The 23364-nt window shown below is 42.3% G+C and overlaps 3 protein-coding genes across 3 annotated transcripts; all 3 read right to left on the bottom strand.

Moving 5' to 3' along the window:
- Positions 1–261: 261 nt before the first annotated feature.
- On the bottom strand, positions 262–4408 carry LOC127760374 (serine--tRNA ligase-like). The gene is made up of 10 exons (XM_052284620.1): positions 4064–4408; positions 3895–3965; positions 3640–3801; positions 3193–3298; positions 1861–2054; positions 1507–1610; positions 1246–1429; positions 973–1152; positions 673–889; positions 262–577 (listed from the first exon to the last, which is right to left on the bottom strand). Exons 1-9 carry the CDS (start codon positions 4194–4196, stop codon positions 686–688), a joined length of 1338 nt encoding a protein of 445 aa, XP_052140580.1. The 5' UTR covers positions 4197–4408; the 3' UTR covers positions 262–577; positions 673–685.
- A 2760-nt stretch (positions 4409–7168) lies between these two features.
- LOC127760376 (uncharacterized) lies at positions 7169–12077 on the bottom strand. Its single transcript, XM_052284622.1, has 10 exons — positions 11678–12077; positions 11341–11421; positions 10197–10246; positions 9148–9225; positions 8982–9039; positions 8846–8895; positions 8336–8444; positions 8191–8252; positions 7544–7595; positions 7169–7435 (listed from the first exon to the last, which is right to left on the bottom strand). Exons 1-9 carry the CDS (start codon positions 11759–11761, stop codon positions 7553–7555), a joined length of 615 nt encoding a protein of 204 aa, XP_052140582.1. The 5' UTR covers positions 11762–12077; the 3' UTR covers positions 7169–7435; positions 7544–7552.
- Positions 12078–12345: 268 nt separating this feature from the next.
- Positions 12346–20735, bottom strand: LOC127760371 (zinc protease PQQL-like). Its single transcript, XM_052284610.1, has 21 exons — positions 20425–20735; positions 20079–20325; positions 19857–19982; positions 19493–19630; positions 19270–19407; positions 18907–19164; positions 18379–18516; positions 17828–17897; positions 17440–17653; positions 17201–17306; positions 15843–16076; positions 14921–15085; positions 14689–14838; positions 14522–14613; positions 14209–14290; positions 14038–14121; positions 13825–13941; positions 13632–13742; positions 13478–13558; positions 13029–13223; positions 12346–12934 (listed from the first exon to the last, which is right to left on the bottom strand). Exons 1-21 carry the CDS (start codon positions 20682–20684, stop codon positions 12857–12859), a joined length of 3084 nt encoding a protein of 1027 aa, XP_052140570.1. The 5' UTR covers positions 20685–20735; the 3' UTR covers positions 12346–12856.
- Positions 20736–23364: the final 2629 nt, after the last annotated feature.

Below are 23364 nucleotides of genomic sequence, written 5' to 3'. Positions count from 1 at the left end.
AACTAGTCTAAAGTGAAAATTATAGTTCAATCCTAATCCAATATGCAACCATGGTAATAAAAACTGGCCCAACATGTAATTCACTCACAAAAAAAGTTGCTTTATCAATATAAATAACTAAGGTTAAGAAATAGGCTACGCTGAAAAAGGTCGCTAAAATCAATTACAAAATTAAGTTTCAAAATTTAAATTTTAGCTGTAGCTAATAAACCAAATGCAGAATGATACTTTATCAGCCATAAAAGCCGATAAGAACAAATATTAAGACAAGTAGAGCTTTACTGTATGCAACAAATTAGTATAGGCCCTAAAGGCCATGAAAATGAATACATCTTTTACGGCAAATTAAGCACACATATCCAAGATAGCCAGACATTCTACGGAATATCACTGTGCAAGTACATGGTCAGACATTGTGCTAATCAATACACTCAAATGAGAGCCAAAACTGTAACATCATGATCATTGATACAAGTTCTGAACAACACGCATTTTTTAGAAGTATGAATAACATCCAGTAGTGTCTGAAAGCAAGAAAATCTTTGTTGATTCCTCATCTAGCTCAGATAGCATCTCCCTGTCAAGAGAAGACCCAAATAAAAATAAAATCAGATTATAGTTTTGCACGTGTTAGAGAAAGGGGATTGCTAGAGCCTAGAGGTAGAGACGGACCTTTGAATTTGGATTATTTGATTTGGAGTCGAGCAACTTGTTTGCTATCCAGCTTGAAAGGAAGGAAATCGATTCCACCCATGTAAGGCTGCAATGCTTTTGGAACTTCGACACCATTCTCCTTCTGGAAGTTCTCCAAAATACAGCAAAGGGTCCTCTCAGTGGCAGTCAATGTTGAGTTCAACATATGAACGAATTGCTTGGATTGCTCATCATTCTGCAATTTGAACATCAAATCAGTTGCAATAACAGATGACTTTTAAGATAATTTGATCTACCAGCATCCAAGTGAAATGATACCTTTTTCTGGCCATAACCTATACCAAGTCTCCTTGCTTGAAAATCTGTGCAATTTGAGCAGGACACTAATTCCCTATAGGTTTTTGATGCAGGGAACCATGCTTCTAAATCATACTTCTTAGCTGCAGCATCATTAAGAGCACCAGACACAATGGAGACAAGTTGGTACGGTAGGCCAATCTGTATAATAGACAATGAAGAAATGATTAGACATCAAAAGACAGTTCCGCATGTAACAAGGTGCTTAAGATGTGCGAAGCTTCCGATGTCTACCTCCTTGTAGAAATCTTCTGAATTTTTTATCATTTCTTCATGCATCTCCCAGGATTCATTGTCATTTGGACTTGTAACACAGAATTGCTCAATCTTTTCGAATTGGTGGACTCTGAAGATACCAGCCGTGTCCCTTCCATGTGAACCAGCTTCTTTCCGGAAGCAGGTGGAATATCCAGCATATCTAAATTGGCAAAACTATCATCAAACTGCTAGCGCACATCAACCAAACCAAACTACCTAAATTTAGACATTACCCACCTAATTGGCAATTCAGCAGGATAAATTCGATCACCTAGATGATACGCACACAGCGGTTGCTCGGATGTAGCGATGAGATACTTTTCCTCTCCATCGCCTGTTAGCTGTCAAATGCAACTATTTGTTATGAACTTGTTACATTAAAGAAAAAAACTGACCTCATACCACTGAAATTACACTTGATCAGACTGAATGTATCATTTCCGGACTGCTTAACTACAATTACTGCAAATTCGTGAACATAGAACAGCAAAAGAATATATAAAACATAATTTAATTCATGAAAACATTAGAAACCACAACCACGATTCTCAATACCAATGATGTATAAAACCAGAGTTTCATTTGACTTGCCTTGTAAAGCTCTTCGTCGAATTGGGCCAACTGGGCACATTTTCCCATGGTTTCCTTTCTCATGAAAAAAGGAGTTTGCATTGGCTTGAAGCCTCGCTTTCTCAGAAAAGCGAGTCCAAAATTTATCAATGCCAAGTTCAGTAGGACACCTTCATCCTTTAAATAATAACCCCTTCCACCTGCTACATCAGCACCTGCAAAAATTGGATAGGCAGTAAGTAACCTATAAATTTGAGAGACCAGGAAAAAATGGCAACAGTGGGATTCTGTGAATAGATCAAAGATCATTTTTAATTTTAATCAAAGAGTGAGCAATTATCCATATTCCTAAATGTTGGTATTCTACTATTCTCCCATCCTTGGAGAGGTATATACCTCCCTATTGTTCTAGTGATAAAAAAAATAAATTGATTAAACTGATTAGAAGATAAATTCATGATTGCTAATGACAAAGCATTTCTGATTCTTGGGAAGAGTACATAGAGGTATATATACCACATATTGTTAGTTACTCCCTCCATCCCAGTTTAGAGGGCACATATTACTTTTTTGTTAACGTCCCAAAACACAGGACATGCTGGGGCTTTCGGCCAAAAGTGCCCGGCTAATTTGCATGCATGCATGCAAGCGAGGAGGTATTGGTCGAATTAGTTGCGTGTGCAATCTGACCCCGGTTAAATTGACCTATTGGTTTCATGCATGAGGAAAGGAAGTGCTTGAACTATCTAGATTTAATAGGGGTAGATCAGGAAGAAAATAAACTGCATGCAAGCTTCTTGGTCTTAGCAAAATATTGTGTGTGCCCTGTAAATTGGGACAGGGGGAGTACGAGGTATATACCTCCACCTTGCAGATAATATACCTCCTGACTAACACATGTACATGTTACGAAATAAAAATTCAAGAATATTTACAAAGATGAGTTTTCAACCTTTATTCCAACTTTTAGCATTAATTTTGGTAACCCTGTTGTATATATCAAGTATGAGGTATATACCTCTCCAAGGATGGTAGAAAACCTCTCCTAAATAACAATTCATTATAAGATTTTGGGCTTTTATACTCAAAACAGAAAATGGAAGTATATCTCAAGGGAAATGCACGAACAAGCAATCGACTATATCTTCAGATACTCCATATTATGTTAACTGGAAATGATAACAAAAGAAGAACAAAATCACAAGCAACTATAATGGAACCTCCAGCAGAAACAAGCTATTCTGGTAACTATCATCAAGGAAAGTATTATGCTTTGAACTTTGAAAAAACCAAAACCAAGCAACCATTTTAGAATAAAAATAATTCAAATGAGAGAATTATTTTAGCATATACCTTTCTCCAAAGCTACTATGTCAAGCATCTTGCAAAGATCCACGTGATTCTTCAAATTACCCTCCAGCCTCCTCTCTCCCCATGTCCGTACAATTAAATTGTTAGCCTACAAAGAAAGAATCAATCTCTATATCTAGATATATAATTTCAGAGGAATTCAGGGCATCTGTTTCGAATTTCTACAATTGGATATAGAAAAACCACAATCGATGAACCTAGCATATCTCAATTAACGCAATGTTGTTCGTGTTACTAAGCCATACTAAAATGGAATAGCAAAAACTTTTTAATCCACACAACTATAGGGTTTGCGCTGAACAGCTGTTCTACTGTCTCTGCATTATAAACAAGTGCCAGGAAACCTGCAAATCTAACAAACTTAACAGACCAAAAACTGTGCTAATTATCAATAGTCACGAAATCTAAGCATTCCACTTTTCAACACACCTCGTCATCGCTGACAGGGACGGATTCATGCACAATGTTTCCGATCGTCACGAGCTTGGCATCGAGCGTGCCCTTGGCCTCCTGCACCTCCGTCTCCTTGGCAGCCAACCTCTTCTTAATCTCTTCCGTGCTCTGAATCAGAGCCGACGCGTCCTCCTTTTTCTGCACAGCGGCATGCTCACCGTCTCACACGCAAATAAAAAAAAAAAACCCGCAATGTGGCCACGAAAATGGATCGGATCGAGAAGAACGTACAGCCTTGAGCTTGCCGATTTCCTTGCTGGTTTTGTTGAGCTCCTGCCGGATTTTGTCGAGCTCGAACTGCCCTGCGGCGAACAAGCATAACTAGTGGTCAGGGAAGGGACGGCGGATCCGCAAGGGGTTCGATCCCGCCCGGGTGAGTGAGAAACCCCCTCTCTCTTACTCTGGCGCCACTGGTCGTCGAGGGCGATGACCTCGTCGACGAGCTCGACGGAGGCGGAGCGGTTGCGCTGCGACCTGCGGATCAGCTCCGGGTCGCCGCCCTTCTCCGTGCGGAAGAGGTTGATGTCGAGCATCTTCGAAGGCGTGCGGCGGCGGCGGCGGCGAGCAGAGAGGGAAGGGTAGACGAGGAGGGTTTTGCAGCTTGTGCGGCTTTCTAGGGCTGCACACGGTTTTGACTTTTACGAGGCGGAGGCGCTCGGAGACGGCGGCGCGAGGCGATGGCGACGGCGCGAGGGGGAGGAGGCGGGAGAGGGATAGGGAGCGGCGCGGGGCTAGGGTTTGGGTGGGGATTTTCTTTTTCTTTTTTTAATACCGGCTAGAGGAAAATTGAAGAAAAATAATTCCACGTTCCATTCATAGGGTGTGTTTACTTCACACTAAAATTGAAAGTTTGGTTGAAATTGAAACGATATGACGGAAAAGTTGGAAGTTTATGTGTAGAAAAGTTTTGATGTGATAGAAAAATTAGAAGTTTGAAGAAAAAATTTAGAACTAAACTCGGCCATAGAATACTACTCCCTTCATATTTTTTCTTCAAACTTTCAACTTTTCCATCACATCAAAACTTTCCTACACACATAAACTTCAACTTTTTTCTTCAAACTTCCAATTTTAGTCAAACTTTCAATTTTGGCATGGAACTAAACACACCCTAAATACCTATGATTTGGCCTCAACCCTCCGTGTAGGAGATTCTTCTCCACGTGCGTATATATTGTTTCCCCCGATGCTCTTCATTACCCTGTGATAAACAGATGGCTTTTATCAGAAAGCATGCGAAAAGCATAAGAGAGAGGAAGGTTGACGATGATGACTTGGGAAGTGCTGTCGAGCTCCATGTCGTCCCCGCCCTGCCCCCAGCTAGATAGAGCCCGCAAACAGACCGGCGAGGGGGAAAGGCACGGTGGCGACTAGAGTGGGGACAACATCATCGGATTGAGGAGAGACAAGGTCTCGTGACTCGGGTTGGCGGCGACCTTCGCGAGGAAGACAAGGTCACACGGCTTTGGTCGGCAGCGACCTCCGCGAGGAAGACGCGAAGGAGGCGAACCGGCGGCGGAGGCGGTGGCAGTGCGTGAGAAGAGGGGAGGCCAAGTCTGTTACGCCAAGCTCCATGTCCGTTGCCACCCCGAGCGCTAAGTCCGTTGCCGCCAAGCTTCCATGTCCGTCTCTGCCAAGGCGGGTAGGAGGGGGGGTGCCGGCGGGAGGAGGAAAAGGTGAGGTGGCGCAGCGCTGATGGAGGGAGGATGAGAGAGGTGGTTCAGATGACGGCGTAGCCACCAATAGAGGTCGCGAGGAGGTGAGAGGAGAGGGGATCGGATAGGGATGGTTGGGAAAGAGGGATGGGTTGGGAAAGGCAAAAAAGAGAGAGAAGATGAAAAAGTGTCTGCTAGTGGGACGGTGAGTTGTTTTATAGGAGTTTTATCCAATGTGGCATCTAGGTTCAATTTTGCACCATGACACATTGTGAATGGCCTAAGAAGTCCACGTATCTGATATTTTTTATATTTATTCTATTTCTAAGATTATTATTGTAGTAGCTTGGGATAAGGTTTATAAGTTACTTCCTTCATCTCAAAATATAAGAACCATAATACCGTATGGGACATTTCTTGGGCTGTCTAAATTCATAGTACTAGAAAATGTTCTATCTTGTACTAGGATTTTATATTTTGGGATGAAGATAATAGTACTTCCTCTATCCCATAATATTAGACATGGTCAAATATGGTATGGTCTCTAAAACTAATTTTTCATATATTATAAGGTTTGTGGCAACGAAATTATAACTATCTAAAAGTAAATTCAAATGTTAATCCAATAATATTATTTTTAGAAAAAAATAATTTATATTATATTAATTATTGATTAATGTTTTAAATTTAAATCTTAAAATATATGCATGCCTTATATTACGGGGTGTAGAAAAGATGGCAAACACCAATTTGATCAATAACAATGACGTGTGGATATTCGTTCTCCATTTTTATTGCCCATGCCCATACATAAGAGTCTCAAGCAGATGTTTACATGCGCTTGTAAAACACACATGTACACAACTGCGCCACTCGCCATCTGATCATCATGGCATTTTGTTTTCATGCTGTAATAATCTTTATAATGTTGGTGTGCTCATCAATCGTGGCAATACATCTACCGCAGGATCAGAAGGGAAATAATACCGCCACAGGCCTCCAGCAGTAGCATGAACCAACTGCCCTACCTGATCCTACTACCACATGCTCCACCATTAACTGCCGGGACTGCATAGTTGAAGACTTGAAGCTGTCCTGGACTCTAGGAGGTTTAAATTAAACAGTTGTGACAATATCCAAAATAACCCTCATTGCCGTAACCCTTATCTCCGTAACCCTTATCTCTAGTGTACTCTAGTCTTTTTTTTTACCTCACCCCTTAATCTCCATAAAAAAACACCCGACATTGCTATATTTTGAAACGTTTTTATACCTCACCCCTTAATCTCTAAAGTAGCTATATTTTGAGACGGACAGAGTAGTTGGCAATTATTTTTTATTTGAGAGTTTATATGCCCAAATGTATGTTAGAAGTGCTTAGGTATGTTTGGATAAAATATATTTTTGAAATTTCATAACAACTTTGGATGGAGATAAACTTTACATAAAAGGTTGTACGGCTCGATGAGAGCTACAACTACAAAGGTTGATGCCATTTTCATCTGAAATCACTTATTAGAATGTCAAGTTCTCAAACTATTAACTATTGAGAGTCTAGTATAGTATGCCAGCAAGAAGTGTCTTACACAGTGAGACGATAAGGATATTACATATGGAGAGAGGGTATACTGGATTTGAATCCCATGCACCATGCGTATTTCACAAGATTGCGTATTCACCTAAACGACTACGAATTCAATCTTGCAAGCACCAATTTCTCCGTGTTTACTCTTTCTTTACCTCGTGAAAACAGGCAATCACACGCCCTGCTTCTGTCTACAGCATGGTTACCCAGGTAGTCAGGTTACGACGGTAGACACTCGCATTTCGTTACCGCCTTGCAAAGTGAATTCACGTTCAAACTGAACAAAATTAGCAAGTATCACATTACCATTGAACTGAACGCGATATGGACAATAAGTACAGACAGTTAAAGACTACGATAAAATTGCACAAGCCATCAACTTTTGACGATGTAGTCAGTATCGACAGGCACACGAGTTCTGCACTCAGAAGTCAAGCTACTACTGGTCTCCAAGAGCTGGATTGTTTTATTAGTAGAGCTGAAGGTCATCACAGCTGATAGCAGCATCCAACACCGATCTGCTTTCCATGCTCTTCACCGAAGAAAAATTTGCATATAGAGTTATTACATTGCTATAGCCTCAAAAGGAACAGTACGAGTTTGTGTGATTTGGGGCGTTGTCGACTAAGATTTATCTCACCTGACATGCCTACTCAACATGCGAGAAACCACCTCCAGTCTCAGACTTAGTTCTGCATCACAAAGAGGGAGATATAAAAGCTGCCTGATATTGGAAGCGGGAGATGCTAAAGAATAATGACAATGAGTTCAACAAGACATTTGCATGGAAACAGAGTGTTAGCACTCAGGAATTGGATGAATTAACTTCAAGTACTAAATAAAAGTAACTCCCTGTTCATTTCGTAAAAAGTTTATTCATTTCGTAAAAAGTTTTTGAAGACAAAAACTCCTGGTTATAATTTAGAATCAGAAAGGAGCTACAAGTATCAATGAAAACATTGGTTAAGTATGTAATGCTGTTCAATTAGCAATTCAAGCTTTCAAACTGGAACAATGCTAGGAACATAAAAAATCTTGATATATTTATTGGGAGGATGGGAACTACATTAGTTAAATCACAACCTTCAGACTCGTTAAAAAGAAAAGGAGACCAAAGCGATGATGCAACTATTAGAGTGATACACTGGCAAAATCGTTGCTGTGTGAAGCATATAACAATATGCAGCCCTTTCATAATTTCACTATTTCAGAAATGGTAGAAATAACAAATAGTCTCTTTTTTAAAAAAATAAATGACAAGAGTAGTTTCAAATCATAATAACTTACTTGTGATCAGATGGATTAGGCATTATTTCATACACAATTGTGGCCATAACATCCCTTTTGTTCTGCAATTGGCAGAATTTTGAAATCAAAGCATCAGCACGATATCCAATTACCTTTTTAAACTAAATAAGCAAGGCTTTGGTACCTGAGTAGCTTCACCACGCAACCCAATGTAATATATCTTAGTTGTGTCACCTCCAAAGTTCTCAGGGAAATGTAGAGTTAGGTTAGCCACACCCTGGAACCTTGAATACCTGGAAAAAGCAGCAAAATCATATAAAAGATAGGGCAAAAGTTAAGCCAAGCTGCTACGTGTTGAGCATACATAAAGCTTAGCAGTTAAAAAAAAAAGCAAGAAAGCAAAGCAATCTGGTGCATAACTCTACTACCTTATATGCAAAGTGTGAAATTTCACTACCGTCAGTGCAAAATAACTCTACTAGTATCGGTTCACATTACCATCAATGAAAGCATATAATGAATTTCAGAGTGCCTAGCACCAGAGTATTGCGTATACCCACTAAATTTTGCCCGCCTAATGGAACAATATTCAGAAACACACTTTTTTAGCTTGAAAATTACAATTTGACTGAACGATTCATGAATGTTAGCAAGACCAGCATACTAGACCAGAACAAACGGGAAATGGAAAAACCTTGTTTGGTACTCAAGAACTCCCTGCAAATTCTCTGCCAGCTCCCATTCCTAATCAAACAAATACCACCTCAAATTACAGCTGATATCTTCTTATTATGGCATGGATAAGACGAGAAGAAAATTAAAAACCACACCTGCACAGGTTGCATATTTTGAGCATCATTGAAGTCAATGCCTTCTCGGTTGATAAACCTGTAACATATGTCAAGGTATTCTTAATAAATTTTATACCATTACATTCTGTTAAGAGGGACAAATAGATGAGTCAAGTAACAGAAAAGATAGAGCTCTGAGACTAACGCTCTCATTCTAGAAGGGCTTGTTCCATCTGCACCACCAACGACAGAGATGCTCTTGATCTTGACGTCTGATGTAAACCTACAACCAAAGGGTACAAAGGATTACACAGATTTATAAATTCTGGATAGGCATTATAAACAGAATAGAAGGGATAAAAACCAAGTCTTAGCTCATACACAAGTCTACACAGCAAGCTATGGAGAGCAAAAATAAATGTATCAACAAAACTAAATGTATCTGGACATGAACTTTCTGCAAAAGTAGAGCACAAGAAGCACTGACAAGCATATTGTATGATCGTTATCTCTGCTTTTTCTAATTCGGACCGAGCACTACTTGTTTTTTCCAGGATAATATCCTAATGGAAGGGGGAAAATGTTTTGGATGGGTCTATAGCATCCAGTTTACCTATTGAGGACTACCCTTTCACAGCATATATACAATTCATGGTGTGCAAAAGCTGGCTTGCAGTTGGCGCAAGCATGTTTAAAGAGCATTGAAGCTTTCGCACAAACAATTGATAGAAGGATGTGCAAAAATAATCCAAAGGAAGCGCAAACAGACTGATAAATGACTGCTGGGAATATCTATCAATTCAACATGCACAAGAACTAGCCTGGAGTGAGAGCTGAGTACAATAACACTAACCAACAGGCCTGGAGTGAGAGCTGAGTACAATAACACTAACCAACAAGATGGATGTCTATTTCCTTCACAGACATCTTTTTAACTTAATGGCTGCTGGGTATATCAATCAATTCAACATGCACAAGCTATACCTTGGAGTGAGAGCTGAGAACAATAACACAAACAAAGGATGAAAACTAAAAGTCCATACGCTACATGTTCTTACTAATGAAACATCAAACAGTTTTGGTCTAAACACTACTGCAGTCCTGCATTCAGAAGATGATTGTACAAAAATAGTTCAGGATGTGGTTGTGTGTTCCTTTCGAGCTTGCACACAAAGCACCAATTGATTGGAGTAAGAAAAACAGTGGGGAAAACACAGATATATGATATATCTAATTAGCAAGTGGCATACTTACGGGATGAAAACAAGTAACTCAGGGTCACCCTCATTACTCTCCAGAAAACCCTGGTGCAATAAGGTTTCTCGTAAGAATGCAGCGCAGAGATATGAAAGGAGTGTCAAGAAACAGGATCTATGTTGAAATCAATACCACGGGCCAAAATTTCCAGCTCGCTACTACACAGCTTGCAGAATTAAATAATTTTGAAAAAAAAAACAGAATTAAATGATGAAACCTTATACAAGCAGAACGCCGATATTGAAGGTCTCATGCAGAAGAAAGGGTTTGTTTTCTCCATATCATACTATAATATACATATCAAAATATTTTTATACCCACCCTGCTGGCCTTCTAACACTACATTCCTGCTTGCTTAATCATTTATGAACATATAGCCTTTTTTTTCCTTCCCTAACTATTTTATATCTATTTCATACTGTCTTTCTATGTGGAAAGAAGTGCAGAACTAACTAGTATCTAGTATTTAGGAGGACAGCTAGTTTCCTTCATTGAATTTTAACACAAGAAAAGAAGTATATCATTCTCACTGAGGCGCAGCAATCAACACTTAAAGTAATGTGGTACCGCAGCTAAACTATAAACACCTTAAGCTCATGCCATCTTTGGGATATGACCCGAGAGGACAATATATGTTAGAACACACCAACATGTGTCAACGAAACAGAAGGGTTGCAACTAGAGTACTAGACAACTCCTACTGGCAGCTGAGTGGCAGTTATCTAGAAAAAAAACGCTGGACACCAACGAGGAACTTGGTGTCAATCAATTAAGAAGAAATGTCAGCATGCGCACGAACCGAACACAGGACTTGGGGTTAAGTCACATCTGCCACTGCACTAGCAAGTGCTTCTCACAGTTTATGTAGAAACATTTGCTAAAATCCAGTCAGCGAGATCGCTGGCCTTCCCAACTACTATTTTTTCAAGATAATACACTCATTCCAAAAAGAATAATACTACATTTGAGTTTATGAGGGTTATGTTCTAAAAATGTTTTTGGCAGCTTGTTGTTACAGATTTAAAACCCTGCAACAAGCAAGATTCTTCATCTCCCGCATCTCTTAGTGAAACCCTACGCTTCGCCGATTACTGCTGACATGGGTAGGCAGAGACATTGCTACTGCTACATTACTACATACCCCAGAGGTGTCGAGGCGCTGTTCCCAGGGCTTGAAGACCGACTTGACGCTCCCCGCCACAGATTCGTTCAGAGCCACCACCTGTATATATGTATATGATGATGCAAACACCATAAAAAAAACACACAAAAAAAATCAAACCCATTGCCCTAACATGCCATCTCTAGATTTCGTCTTTTGTTTTTCATCCGCACGATTAAACGCGGAATATATAGATGAACTAATAGGGAATCAACATCAACAGCAATTTCAAAGAGGAACATCAAACGAAGTGAGTGATACGGGGGCCAATCCATCGGATCAACCAGGCGAGCGAGGGGCAGAAAGAGAGAGGGACCTTGGGGACGTCGATGTGGTTGAAGAGCGACCAGTCGGCGGCGCAGTTGTGATCCTCGCAGCTGTGGTCGTGCAGGCACGCCATCCTCTCCCCTCCTTCTCCCCCACTTCCCCTTCCTTTCTCTCTCCCTCCCTCCCTCCCTCTGAAATCTGAATGACGCTGGCGATGGTGGTGGTGTTTGATTCGCTCTTCACTCCCTAGTCGCGGATTAGCAGGAGGCGGATATATAGCAGCGGCCTGTTGTTTCCTTTGCTTTGCCTCTGGTTTTTATCGCATCTCTCTCCTGTTTCTCTTGGTCTAGTCTATCCGTGTAACGCCTTTTTCGGCATCGTGACGAGTGTTCTAGAGGGATTCTTCAATGTCTCGTCACATCTTCTCCTCTTCCCTTGAGAAATCTCTCGCCCATATATACTAGGAGTATCCAAAAAAAAAGAAAAAAAAACTCGCAAGGGTGCCAAATCACACGTTTGGTCGGTGCTGCTCGTGGGACGGTGGGATAAAAAGGCCCTGCGCCTGCTTCGATCGCCACGTCTCCCCTTTTCGATCCAAATCATGGAGTACTATTCATCAGGATAAGTCCATTATCATCCATCGTATCAACAACAGAAAGAAAAAAAATAAAGCAGAAATCTAACTTTGGACTCAAAGAGCACATGGAACAGAACACGGAAAGAATAGGGTGCCGTACCGTACAACAAAGGGGTAAAGGTAACAAATACAGTGCATACAAATGTCTGCATCCTTACTCCTATATTCTTTTGTCATTCTGGGTTTTCCCACAAACACACATCCAAAGCTCACCAAGAAACAAAACCGCTACTACTTCAGCTAATAGCATGCAACCTGCCGTTTCCTACTTGCAGTCTAGAGGATCAAATGAAATGGGAGGTGTCAATATACATCAGTGACTGTTACGGGGCACGTATGCTGCGACAAAAGAATCGTATGGTGTTGTGTTACAGGCTTAGCGCACGCATGCGGCAATGAATCTGTTAGCTACCAATTTCTGTATACTTTCTGTGACGGACAATCACCACATACACTCTCAGATAGGAAGCAGCATCCCAGGAGGAAACCAAAATCTTGTCGTCAGCTCATGTACCTGGAGTCAAGCAGATGATTGTCTTGACAGATCCATTTTTGGATCTTACTAAAACAGTCGAGAGCGTGATAGACGTGCTATGATCTCAATGTGCTACGTGAGTATCTCCACAAACTGACCGCTAACACTATTGCGCCAGCCATGCCAGCCAAAATCTGCAGGAAAGACGGATCTCAAAATGGTGAGGTGAGGGAGAGCCATGGGTAAAGACTAAATTGAAGCAAATGGCATGATAAATGAATGTCTAACCTTTGCGTCTCTGCTAAATCCACCAGGGCTCCAAGTAAGCAGTGCCTTGAACGAGTTCCAGCAGGATGACTTCGGCATAAGAATAACTACAGTGAACTGTTTTCTGCAAGGGAAAGGCACAACTCTTTGCAAGGCCATTTGCATCGATTGTGGTGTCAAAGCCTCTCTAACCTTTAGACGTCCCTCATCTTGGATCTGTAGAAATAAAAGTAATGGATGTACTCAGCAACTCAATGGGGGCAATTTCAAACACTAATAATGACAGACTGACAAATACGGGCCAAGAACGCAACTAAAGACCTACAAGCATATGGGCGTGCTAATATGTATATCTTTAATGCAAGGATGTGCTAATATATTTGTCACCACTTAAACGATAAGTCAGTAAGTAACTGGAGAAGTCATAAATTAAGCAGCATTGAACCATACAAAAAGTATCACACTGATACCTCAAAGGTGGATCCAACATCTCCAGAATAAACCCTTGATTGATAGCTCCGCAGAACTCGATCCAGCCAGTAGTAATTTTCCTGTGGTTTCTCAAAGATTAGAACACTATGCACTATATTGGCACGAATTTGATAAAGATAAACTTCACTAAACCTGTAATCCATTTTCATGAGCTCTTTGTTCAATTTCAAGGATAGTTAATACGTCTTCTTCAGAAGGGCCTTCATTTTGTAGAAATGATATCTCTTCCAGCACAAAGTCAACCTGAAGAAATTCGAAGTGACTCAAGATTGAAACTGCTTACAACAAAATAGCATACAGGTTAACCAGAGGATATAGAGCATACAAGTTTGGATGACATGTCTGGATCGCATGAAAAATTCACACTTATATCTCCACGAATATCTCCACTTCTTGAAGGTTTGTTGCCACCTAAGAAGACACCTACATTGACTGAGTAAACCTGCAAAACAAAAGGATGTATTTAATGGACAAAAAATGTTACACAAAGTTACGGGAATGGTCAATCCAGACAGTGTGCAGGATCAAGGCACTCTACCTGTCCATATTTGAAACGAAGCACTTGCATGATTTTCGTCTCCAGAAGTTTACTTAGAAACCCAACATAGTGAATATCCTCTGTCTATAGATACAGCAGAACACATATTTAAGGTGGTGGGTAGTATTTCCATGGTACTTTATAAAGAATTTTCTATGAATGGGTACATACCATTGTTGTGCTCTTTAAAACCACAGGAAATCCTAGTTGCACAAAGCATTGAGCTTCAACCATAGGGCTGCGAACAACTTCTCTGGAAAAATGACACACTTTATAGTAAGACTATAATAGATCATAAGGCAACTTTTTTTATCGAACATGCGGGAGAGCTGCGTATCATTGCATTAAAGAAGGGTAAAACCCATACGGCACACACCCAACTTTATATCTAAAAAAGAAAACTGTATGGTTTCTTAGTCCTGCATACACATGAAGGACATAAAACGAATGCAGGCAAACTAGTGCAAAAGGGGCAGTAGCAAACCTAATAATAGTCTCCGGAAACTTGAATGGCAATCCTTTTAGATCATCACGAGTAAGTGGCTGCACTGCATTCCCTACCTTAGGTATTCCACCCTACAAAGTAGACTCAACCAGCATTACAACTGTTTTTCGTCACCTCTGAACAATAATAGAAGGCACAGAACATACCAAGTACTGCAGAATCAGTGGAACTGAGATAGATGGGTCTATGTTTCCAACTATTACAACAGTAAAAGCTGATGGATCCTTGAAGCAATTGTTGAAATATTCACACGCTCTTATTGGATCCACCTTCTTCAAGTCACTTATTCTAATTGGCTGCAAAAGGAACTCTTGTAAACTTCTAGGCAGTAATATGAAGACCGCAATGGAACTTATTGGTGTTTTTCTGTTAAGATACCTTAAAGAAGTATGAATTCCCGTAATTTATCTCCCGTGCACGATTTGCAAATGCAGTGTAAGGATCTCTTTCTTGAGCATAGATAGCTTCCTCTGCCATTTGCATTACTATTTTTACTTCTTCCTCTCTTGGCTCCACCTTTGTTGTAAATAATTGGTAGACAAGCTGTATTTAAGAAGGCAGCCAAACATAAGAATAGGTCCACATTTTGCAAATACATGAAATTGTTGTTATGCCTGATATGGTGCAATTAGGATAATATTGCAGTATTGCACTGATATTGTTTTTATGCCTGTATTGATTAGGATAAGAGTCCAAAGACCAAGGAATAGGGCAGTCGCCTAGTCGCCCTCACTTAGGGTCAGCAAGGTTTCTCCCTATCAAACCAAGAGAGTCTCTGAAGCTTATTGAACAAACTTTATATACATTACTTGATTTGTAATGGTGCCCCTACGAAAATAATCTCTAAGATAATAATAATAAAAAAAAACCCATCTCTATCTTCCTACCATATCTTATCTCTTCCTAACTAAGGCCCCATTCTAACTTCATAAAGATACAGATTTTTCCTCGTTTTCCGTTAGCGCGCTTTTTAAACTGCTAAACGGTGTATTTTATGCGAAAACTTTCTATATAGAAGTTACTTTAAAATATCAAATAAATCTATTTTCCAAGTTTGTAATAATTAAAACTTAATTAATCACGTGTTAATGGCTTTCTCGTTTTGCGTGCCCACTTTTAATCTTCATCTATAGAAGACTCGAACGGGGCCTAAATGGTCTCTGATGTTTATTGGATTCCTCCCTAATATTTCACTTAGCCTGCCATAGTTGTACAGGATAGCCCAATGCTAGTGCGCCATAACACAATCAGCATGTTTTGTCTGTTAAAATATTCATATTTAAGAAAGCTTTTTGCGGACCTGCAAAGCAGTTTCAAGATCTGAAGGTGAGCAGTCCCCAGAAAATGATCTCATGTATGCCCCAACTTTTGTACCGACTTCAGCTCTCTTGCCAGCAAGCATGTCCATCAGGACAGATGGTCTGTAGCCAAAAATGCCAATCTCTCCTGCTATTGTTGAACCCATTGAACAAGAGGTATATTCATCTTCAGACAATTCAGACAGACCACCATAGGCAAACCCAGTAAAAACAACCTGCAAATAGTTCAGCATTGAAAAGAGCATGAAATGAATCACCAGACGATTTGACATAACAGCTGCAACACAAAAACTGCTATCTCATATAGTTAATGATTTAAATGACACAGGACAAAGGTGGTTGACTGGTTATTGTCATGAAAGGTAACACAGTACTGTAATTCCAATGTAAGCATCTATGCAGTACTGTTGTAGTGTTCATACGCTCAAATGGTAAATTGGCACTAAACTACTGATGTATTTCTTCATGGTTGTAGCTGACTTCGGTTTTTCCCTTCATCCCTCAATTTTGCTTTCATATATAGCAACACCGATCAGAAAAAGAATAGCTCCAGATTCAAAGAAAATTGATAAACTGTCAACTGTTAGCTAAAAAGTGCAGCAGTGGTTCAATGTCCAAAGAAACATAGATACGAAGGAGAGCTAGACAGTTAGTGCGTCAGAAATGCACAAGCTAGTTTGGTGTAGATGCCTATTGCCATCCCTTGTATGTGTCAAGACATGAAAATCATTGACTCTTGAAATATCTATATCTATACTACTATTAAAAGACAGTAGGGGTGGTGGTGAGTCCGCCACCATCACCACCATCGTCATGCAACATGTGGACCATGATATAGTACAACACATGTAAATGCTATGCTTGCTCTTTGTATTAGCGTAGACAGTCTATAGTCTAGTCTACGCAACTCTTTCATTTTCTAACCATGGCATTTTTTGTTTTGCTTTTTAAGATGAAAGATCTTGTTCAATTAAAAATATTTTTAACAAGGACTTAATTTTGCTATTTTTAATAATCCGTTGCAACGCATGGGCATTTGGCTAGTTTACTATAAAGACTGAAAATGGATAGGACAAAATCAAAACAGTTAGCCATGTGTTCCTCACAATCCTACAATACTGAGCTAATATTCACTAGATCTGTACCTTGCATGTGCCCTAACCTAATACACTTGTCGTGAAGTGCAGCTTGATTTAGTAATGTAACTAACATTAGAGAGTATTCTCAAAAGGAAAATGAGAAATGCTGGAGAAAGTGTTATGATCTAAGAAGATCAAGATAGGAAGGCCTGCAAGTAACAAAACAGCATTGGATCAGTAAATAGGTAAATGCTAATAACCTGATCATCAAGAAAGTCAGTACACTTGTAGCAAATTCGCATGCCATTCGAAAGTATCATCTCTGTAGCACCAATTCCTGGGTGCTCCACTTTATCAAGAATACTCCTGCAATGGCATTTGCAGAGTACAAGGGTAAGAATAGTGATATAACAAAATGTTGATAACAGGAACAACATAATATACTATGATTTCAACAAAACTAGTTACAGAAGACAGTCAATCATGAGACAGCTAATACCCTGGCTCTGGACTTTGGCTGACAATTTCTTCAGGGATTTGCTCTTCATCCCATGGAGGAATAGCATTGTCTTGTTCAAGAGTGTTGACTTTCAATACAACTGCTTTCAAATCCTCCAAAGAAGCATGGGCATGAGGTTCAACTACCTTGATAACACAGCTGCTTATTGTTGAAAAGTTTGCTGCAAACTTTACCACTTCCGCAGAAGAAATATCTAGTTGAGAGTAAACAGAGATTAATACTTAGATAATTTAATAACTATGGTGACATGAATCATGCAAGGAGGCCCAAGATTTTGTAATAACTAATAAAGGAAAGGTAATTCAGAATTCAAATTAGAAATATGAGCTCCAAATAAAAACTAGGTCTCGGTAAAACTTATACATACGGGGTAGAAGAGTCTTCTGCAACTGTGCTTCATATTCAATCCCGACAACAGGATCTTCATGAAGAAAATGCTGCAATGAATGGGACAGTTAACGTTAGTGCTTCTGATAAGTTGTAGGAGATGAACATCATGCTTTAGTTGAGATGTTGGACATACTTGTAGACACATTAGTATTTATTACAGCAATTCATATTAAAACATGACATGGGAAAATAACAGTACAGAAAATGAGATACAACATTATAATCTGAACTAAGCCCCCCTTTGGTGTAGCTACTACACAGAAAAAGGTTATTATGCTGCCAAATGAAAAGGCCTGCAGCAGCTTATGAGTAACCAGAAGCTAATATTACGCTGAGAAGCAAAAGGTGTCTTCCACCAGTTTCTCCACAAGCAGAAGCTGTGCAAAAAGGGGCCTAAGAAATGAATAACAACTTCAGAACACATAGCATTAGGCTAAACCTGGTGGAAAAAAGAATCATGATATGCAAATGATAGAAAGCTATTAAGCCATATACTGGAGTAGTGGTAAGCTAGAAAATTGCACGAACCTGCAAGAATTCATCCCGAAGGGTTGTTGACTGCATCTGATCACGTTCCAAATATGCAGACTCAATATCTGACATCATTAAAGCACGTGCAATGGATATCTCACGTTCAGAAAATCCATGGAGCCGAACCCTAGCAACCTATTCTTTCACAGGAAAAGGAAAACTTGTCTGAATCTCTTGGAATTGAAATCCCAATAAATCTCAAGATTGAGAAAATGGTTGTTTCCCAACAATAACAAAATGTATGCTTTCGCAAGATGCGCTAATCATTGAGTACACCAAGATATATGTGAATCAAATAAGAGTGATGCACTTGCATATTGTTGTGATGGAATTTCACATTTCATTGTACTACATTGAATCAACTGGTGGCACTCTAGATCTGCTGTCATTATGCTATAACAAAGTCATGTTTCTCCTTAAATAAATGTAACCTTGAGGAACCTGACCTTTGCATAAATGTAGTACGAGTATTGACTAGAAAATCGTTTTCTCATTTTTCCTTCAGAGACCAAAGTTTTAAAGTACCTCAAGCAGCATAGACTCAAGAGCCTCGACTGTTCCCCTTTCGCGACAACTGGATGTCATAATATATGCCTTCACTGGTCGTACAAGAGCATCTGCAGCTGAAGAGCAAGAGAAGTATGGAGGATCATTCCTGCGAGATATTTTGAACAGCCTTTGGTTCAAAGCACAATGAAACATTGACTCTGCCAGAGAATCCCGATAATCCTTCACCGTTTTAATTCTATCAGCAGGCATCTTGCAGCTAACAACAACAGCTGACTGTTTTGGGGTATAGGAGAAACAGAAAAAAGAAGTGTATTAATGAAAACATTCAGTCACTAGCAAAATATATTCAACACATTTGAAGCACTATAAAGTACCAACCCCTGCAGCTTCAGATTCCACAAAGCATGAAAACCGAGGTTCAACATGCGATGGTACTGGAAAATCTGGTATAACTGGTGGAGGACATGAAGGTGGGGCTTTCTGGCCAAAGTGCTCCTTTATCATTTCAACAACAGCCTGCAGTAAATAATGATGCACAAAAGAAAGTCAACATACAGATAGATTGTGATTTTGAGCATGCTAAGTTAGAGCAAATACAAACCTGTGTATCTGGGAAGTCCCCTACAGCAAAGACAGCCATGTTGCTTAGATGGTACCACTTATGGTAAAAGTGCCTAACAGTCTCATGAGGAACAGTCCGTATCACCTTCTCAGTACCTATAGGCAGGCGTTCTGCATACTGAGACAAAGGACATTAACAAGCAATACCATTTAGATACTTGCAGTTCCAAATACAACAACACTGATAGGAAGATATAAGCCACAACTTATTACCCCACCAATAAAACCGAGCATAAGAGGAGTAAATTACTTGAGCTAGACTTGAACATAAGTTACATAACATAACTTTTTTTCATGCATATAGGAGATTGATGTAACAATTATACGAGGACTTTGACCAATACCTTGGAGCCTTCGAACAACAATGCCCAATGGGAATCCTGCATCCTCCCAGTAGCATTACGTCCACCCCTATACTCCTCCAATACAGCACCCCTCTCTTTCTCCAAATCCTCCGCCGACACACGAACCTTTCACCACCATTACCAAGCATCAGTCGCACCAGTGTCAAACCATGAACAAACGGCACAGCCATTGCCGTGAACAAGCGGGAAGCACATTCTCACCTCAGAGCTGAACTCGGCCAGGACTGAGATGGCCTGGGAGAGCAGGCCGGGTTTGTCGACGGGGACAAGCAGCTCGTAGATGGTCTCGTCGGAGGAGGTGAGCGCGTTCTGGCAGGCGCCGAACTCGGCCCCGATGCTCTCGAGGAACTTGACGATGTCGTGGTTGGTATAGCGCGACGTGGCGCTGAAGGCGAGGTGCTCGACGATGTGCGCCACCCCGCGCTCGTCCTCCTCCTCCACCACCGACCTGCGCGCGCGCGCGCGCGTGCGTCAAGCCCGCATACGACGCGAAATCAGCAAGCAAACTCGCGAAATCGTTGGGGGCAGCGAGCGAGGGAGTACTGACCCGACCTTGACGGCGAGGGAGAGGGCGGCGCGCATGCGGGGCTTGGGGTTGGAGCGGACGTAGTAGGCGAGGCCGTTGGCGAGGCGGCCGTACGCGACGCCGACGGGCTCCGCGGGGAGCGGCTCGTCCATGGAGACGCTGACCATCTTCAGCGACCGGAACCCGACGCCCCGGCGCAGCCTCCTCCCCGGGGCGGGGGCGCCGCCGCCGCCGCCGCCTCCCCCGGCCGGCGGCTCGGTCGCCGGCGGGAGCAGATCCATGGCCGCACTCGAGCTCGCGCACGCGGCGGTGGGGGGAGGAGAGAGGGATCGGGTTGCGATGCTGGGGTCCGGGAGGGGGGGTCGGTCGGCCGCGTGCGAGGCGGATGCGATGCGGTGCGATACGTGACAAATCCGCAGTGCGGTGACGTAGGCACGGAGATTTGCTTTTTCTGTTTTTTTTCTTCTTTTGTGGCTTTTCGGTGGGCTGGTGGATTGGCCCGGATCGGGTTAGGGTGGGCCGGAGAGGACGGGAGCTGGTTGGGCCAAAAGGGGAAAAGGGAGTAAAGCGTCGCGCCGCGCCGCTGGAGGTCCGGCAGGGAGGCTTTTAGGCCTCTCACAGTGCAAGCATCCACTATGAGGTTCCTAACACGTAGGATGAAGAGCTGTAAAGACATTTTCTCTACAGTGCAAGCATCGGTAGTGGGACCCACATATACTACTTTACCAATCCCCTCGTCATCATAGCAGCATCCTCCCTCCCCTCCTCACATCACTAATCACGCCCTTACTTCCCGCAACTCCACTCGGCGCCGACGCCCCTCCTCCCTCCGCCGGCGCCGGCGCCTGCGATGGCCTCGGGGTCGACCGGCGGAGCTGGTGGCGGCCTCGGGGCCGAGCGGCGGCGGCGGCGGTGGTGGTGGCCTCGGGGCCGAGCGGCGGCGGCGGAGGCGGCCTCGGGGCCGACCGGCGGCGGCGCCGCCGGCGGCGGCCTCAGGGACGAGCGGCGGCGACGGCGGCGGCCTCGGGGACGAGCGGCGGCGGCCTCGGGGATGAGCGGCGGCGGCAGCCTCGAGGACGAGCGGCGGAGCTTGGCGTCGACCTTGATTTGTGTTGCCGCGATTTGTGTTGGCGATTTTTCCAAATCCCCTCAGGGCCGAGTGGCGAGCGGCCATTTTGTTGCCGCGATTTGTGTTCCTTGATTTGTTGCCGCAATTTTGGTGGGCGTGTTCCTTGATTTGTTGCCGCGATTTTGGTGGGTTGTTCCTTGATTTGTTGCCACGATTTTTTGGTGGGTGATTTTGGGGAAAACCCTTCCACACGGGCGGCGCGAGGGCACGAGCGAGCGGGACGCGCGGGGCAACGCGCTCTACAGCGATCGTTTCCTCGCCTCGCGTGGGCCCGCAGCAAGGAGGAATCGTGCTTCTCTCCGTGGAAGCAAGCATCCTTGCTTGGGCGCGGAACCTAGCGCCACGCAAGCTTGATTCCGACGTGGCGCCCCATAGCACTGATCCACGGTGTTGCACTATAAAGGCCTTAGGGCATTAGCATTGCAGGCTACCCCATATGAGACACGTAGGATCTATTTGGGAGCTTAAAATTATGAGAAACTGATATATATAGTAGTTGGTAGTTAGTTTCCGAGAATATGGAAAAGTAGGGTTTCCTAGTTTCTAGCTTTTAGTTTATTTTCTGGATTTTACAACTGCAACTTCTTAGAATCTGGACCCAAAGCTGGACTGCTTAGGCGTCAGAGTGGGATGTTCCTCTAGAGAGAATCATACTCTCCTTTGAGTGTTCGGCCAAGGTGCGGGTTCCGAGCTCGTGTTTAGATCGCACGAAAGAAATGTAGGTAGGTGGTTTACATAGGTTCAGGCTGTCGGAAGTGTAATACCATACTCATGTGATCTTGCTATGGATGATGAAACTTACAATGTATGTGTTGGGTGGATATTGTTCTAAGTGGGAGAGGATGAACCCTTGTTCATTGCCTTTGTGATTGTTGGTCTAACTTGGGCTAATTGGGCTAAACATATCCAGTTGAACCCAACCAAATTGAACCGAACCGAACCCTTTTCTTAGTGGCATTGGTCCTCCTTTCATATGCCAAGAGGTTACCACAGTGTGCATGCAAGTGTGCATGTGTAGGACCCCGCTCACAAGGGTTGGTATGCTCAATCCTGTCATCGTCCTTCCAAAAATAATGGGTGGATGTGATGGGTTCACCTATCGGCTGACATGTAGAGCAGGGTAGCAAAAGTCTTTATCCCGACTATCAATGGGCCCACCTCTCAGCCTCCGATGCTGATAGGGGGTGTGTTAGGTGAGTACGGACTACGGAACACACGCCATGTCGCCAATCTTTTCCCTTGAGGCGACGTGGGCAAGTGAGGGAGGCATGCTCTGCCACGTTGCTCATGATCTATCCACATGAAATATATCACACGTATTTGATGCGGAATGATAAGGCAATGCTGCACACAGGGACTGGTCAAATCTACTTAATGAAGTAGATTCACTTGGGGAGGCATCAGTGCCCAAGGTAGACCTTGGGTTCCTAGCCCAATTGCAGCAGTCGTTGTGACTCCAAGCTAACACTAGCTAAAGCCCTGAGCTGACGTTGATGTCGGGTCACCTTCTTTGGCTCGAGGCATCGCTTGGATCCCTTCGTTGGCTCTTGCTTTAACTATTTTGGGCTCCACAATGCCCCGAGCAGCCAATGGAGTGGGAGCCCTCATTCCTACTTTACTAACAATAGGGCTAAGACTTGTAAATGAAAACTCACAAAAACATACATGCATATGTGTTAACAGTCCCAAACAAAACTGACCCACAACGACATGAAACCTCCCATGAACCAATCCACTCTTGCATGAGACCGACTACCCAACTAGACTAACTACCTTATTGATAATAGAAACAAGACAACTATGTACATACTTCTATACTCCTTTTAAAAGGC

This window comes from Oryza glaberrima, chromosome 1, assembly GCF_000147395.1.
Source record: "Oryza glaberrima chromosome 1, OglaRS2, whole genome shotgun sequence".
NCBI lineage: Eukaryota > Viridiplantae > Streptophyta > Magnoliopsida > Poales > Poaceae > Oryza > Oryza glaberrima.
This window is presented reverse-complemented; position numbering and strand designations above follow the sequence as displayed.

What these genes read in the sequence shown, in the direction of transcription:
- LOC127760371 (XM_052284610.1), bottom strand. Translation starts at nt 20,684, where the DNA reads ATGGATCTGCTCCCGCCGGCGACCGAGCCGCCGGCCGGGGGAGGCGGC. An exon ending in TGTTGTTCGAAGGCTCCAAG is followed by an intron (nt 19,631 to 19,856) that starts GTATTGGTCAAA and finishes CCTTTGTCTCAG; the next exon opens with TATGCAGAACGCCTGCCTAT. An exon ending in GGAATTCATACTTCTTTAAG is followed by an intron (nt 14,839 to 14,920) that starts GTATCTTAACAG and finishes TTCCTTTTGCAG; the next exon opens with CCAATTAGAATAAGTGACTT.
- LOC127760374 (XM_052284620.1), bottom strand. Translation starts at nt 4,196, where the DNA reads ATGCTCGACATCAACCTCTTCCGCACGGAGAAGGGCGGCGACCCGGAG. An exon ending in CGACGACCAGTGGCGCCAGA is followed by an intron (nt 3,966 to 4,063) that starts GTAAGAGAGAGG and finishes TGTTCGCCGCAG; the next exon opens with GGCAGTTCGAGCTCGACAAA. An exon ending in CCTGCTGAATTGCCAATTAG is followed by an intron (nt 1,430 to 1,506) that starts GTGGGTAATGTC and finishes TTGCCAATTTAG; the next exon opens with ATATGCTGGATATTCCACCT.
- LOC127760376 (XM_052284622.1), bottom strand. Translation starts at nt 11,761, where the DNA reads ATGGCGTGCCTGCACGACCACAGCTGCGAGGATCACAACTGCGCCGCC. An exon ending in GAGTTACTTGTTTTCATCCC is followed by an intron (nt 9,226 to 10,196) that starts GTAAGTATGCCA and finishes CTTTGGTTGTAG; the next exon opens with GTTTACATCAGACGTCAAGA. An exon ending in AAAATATGCAACCTGTGCAG is followed by an intron (nt 8,896 to 8,981) that starts GTGTGGTTTTTA and finishes TTGTTTGATTAG; the next exon opens with GAATGGGAGCTGGCAGAGAA.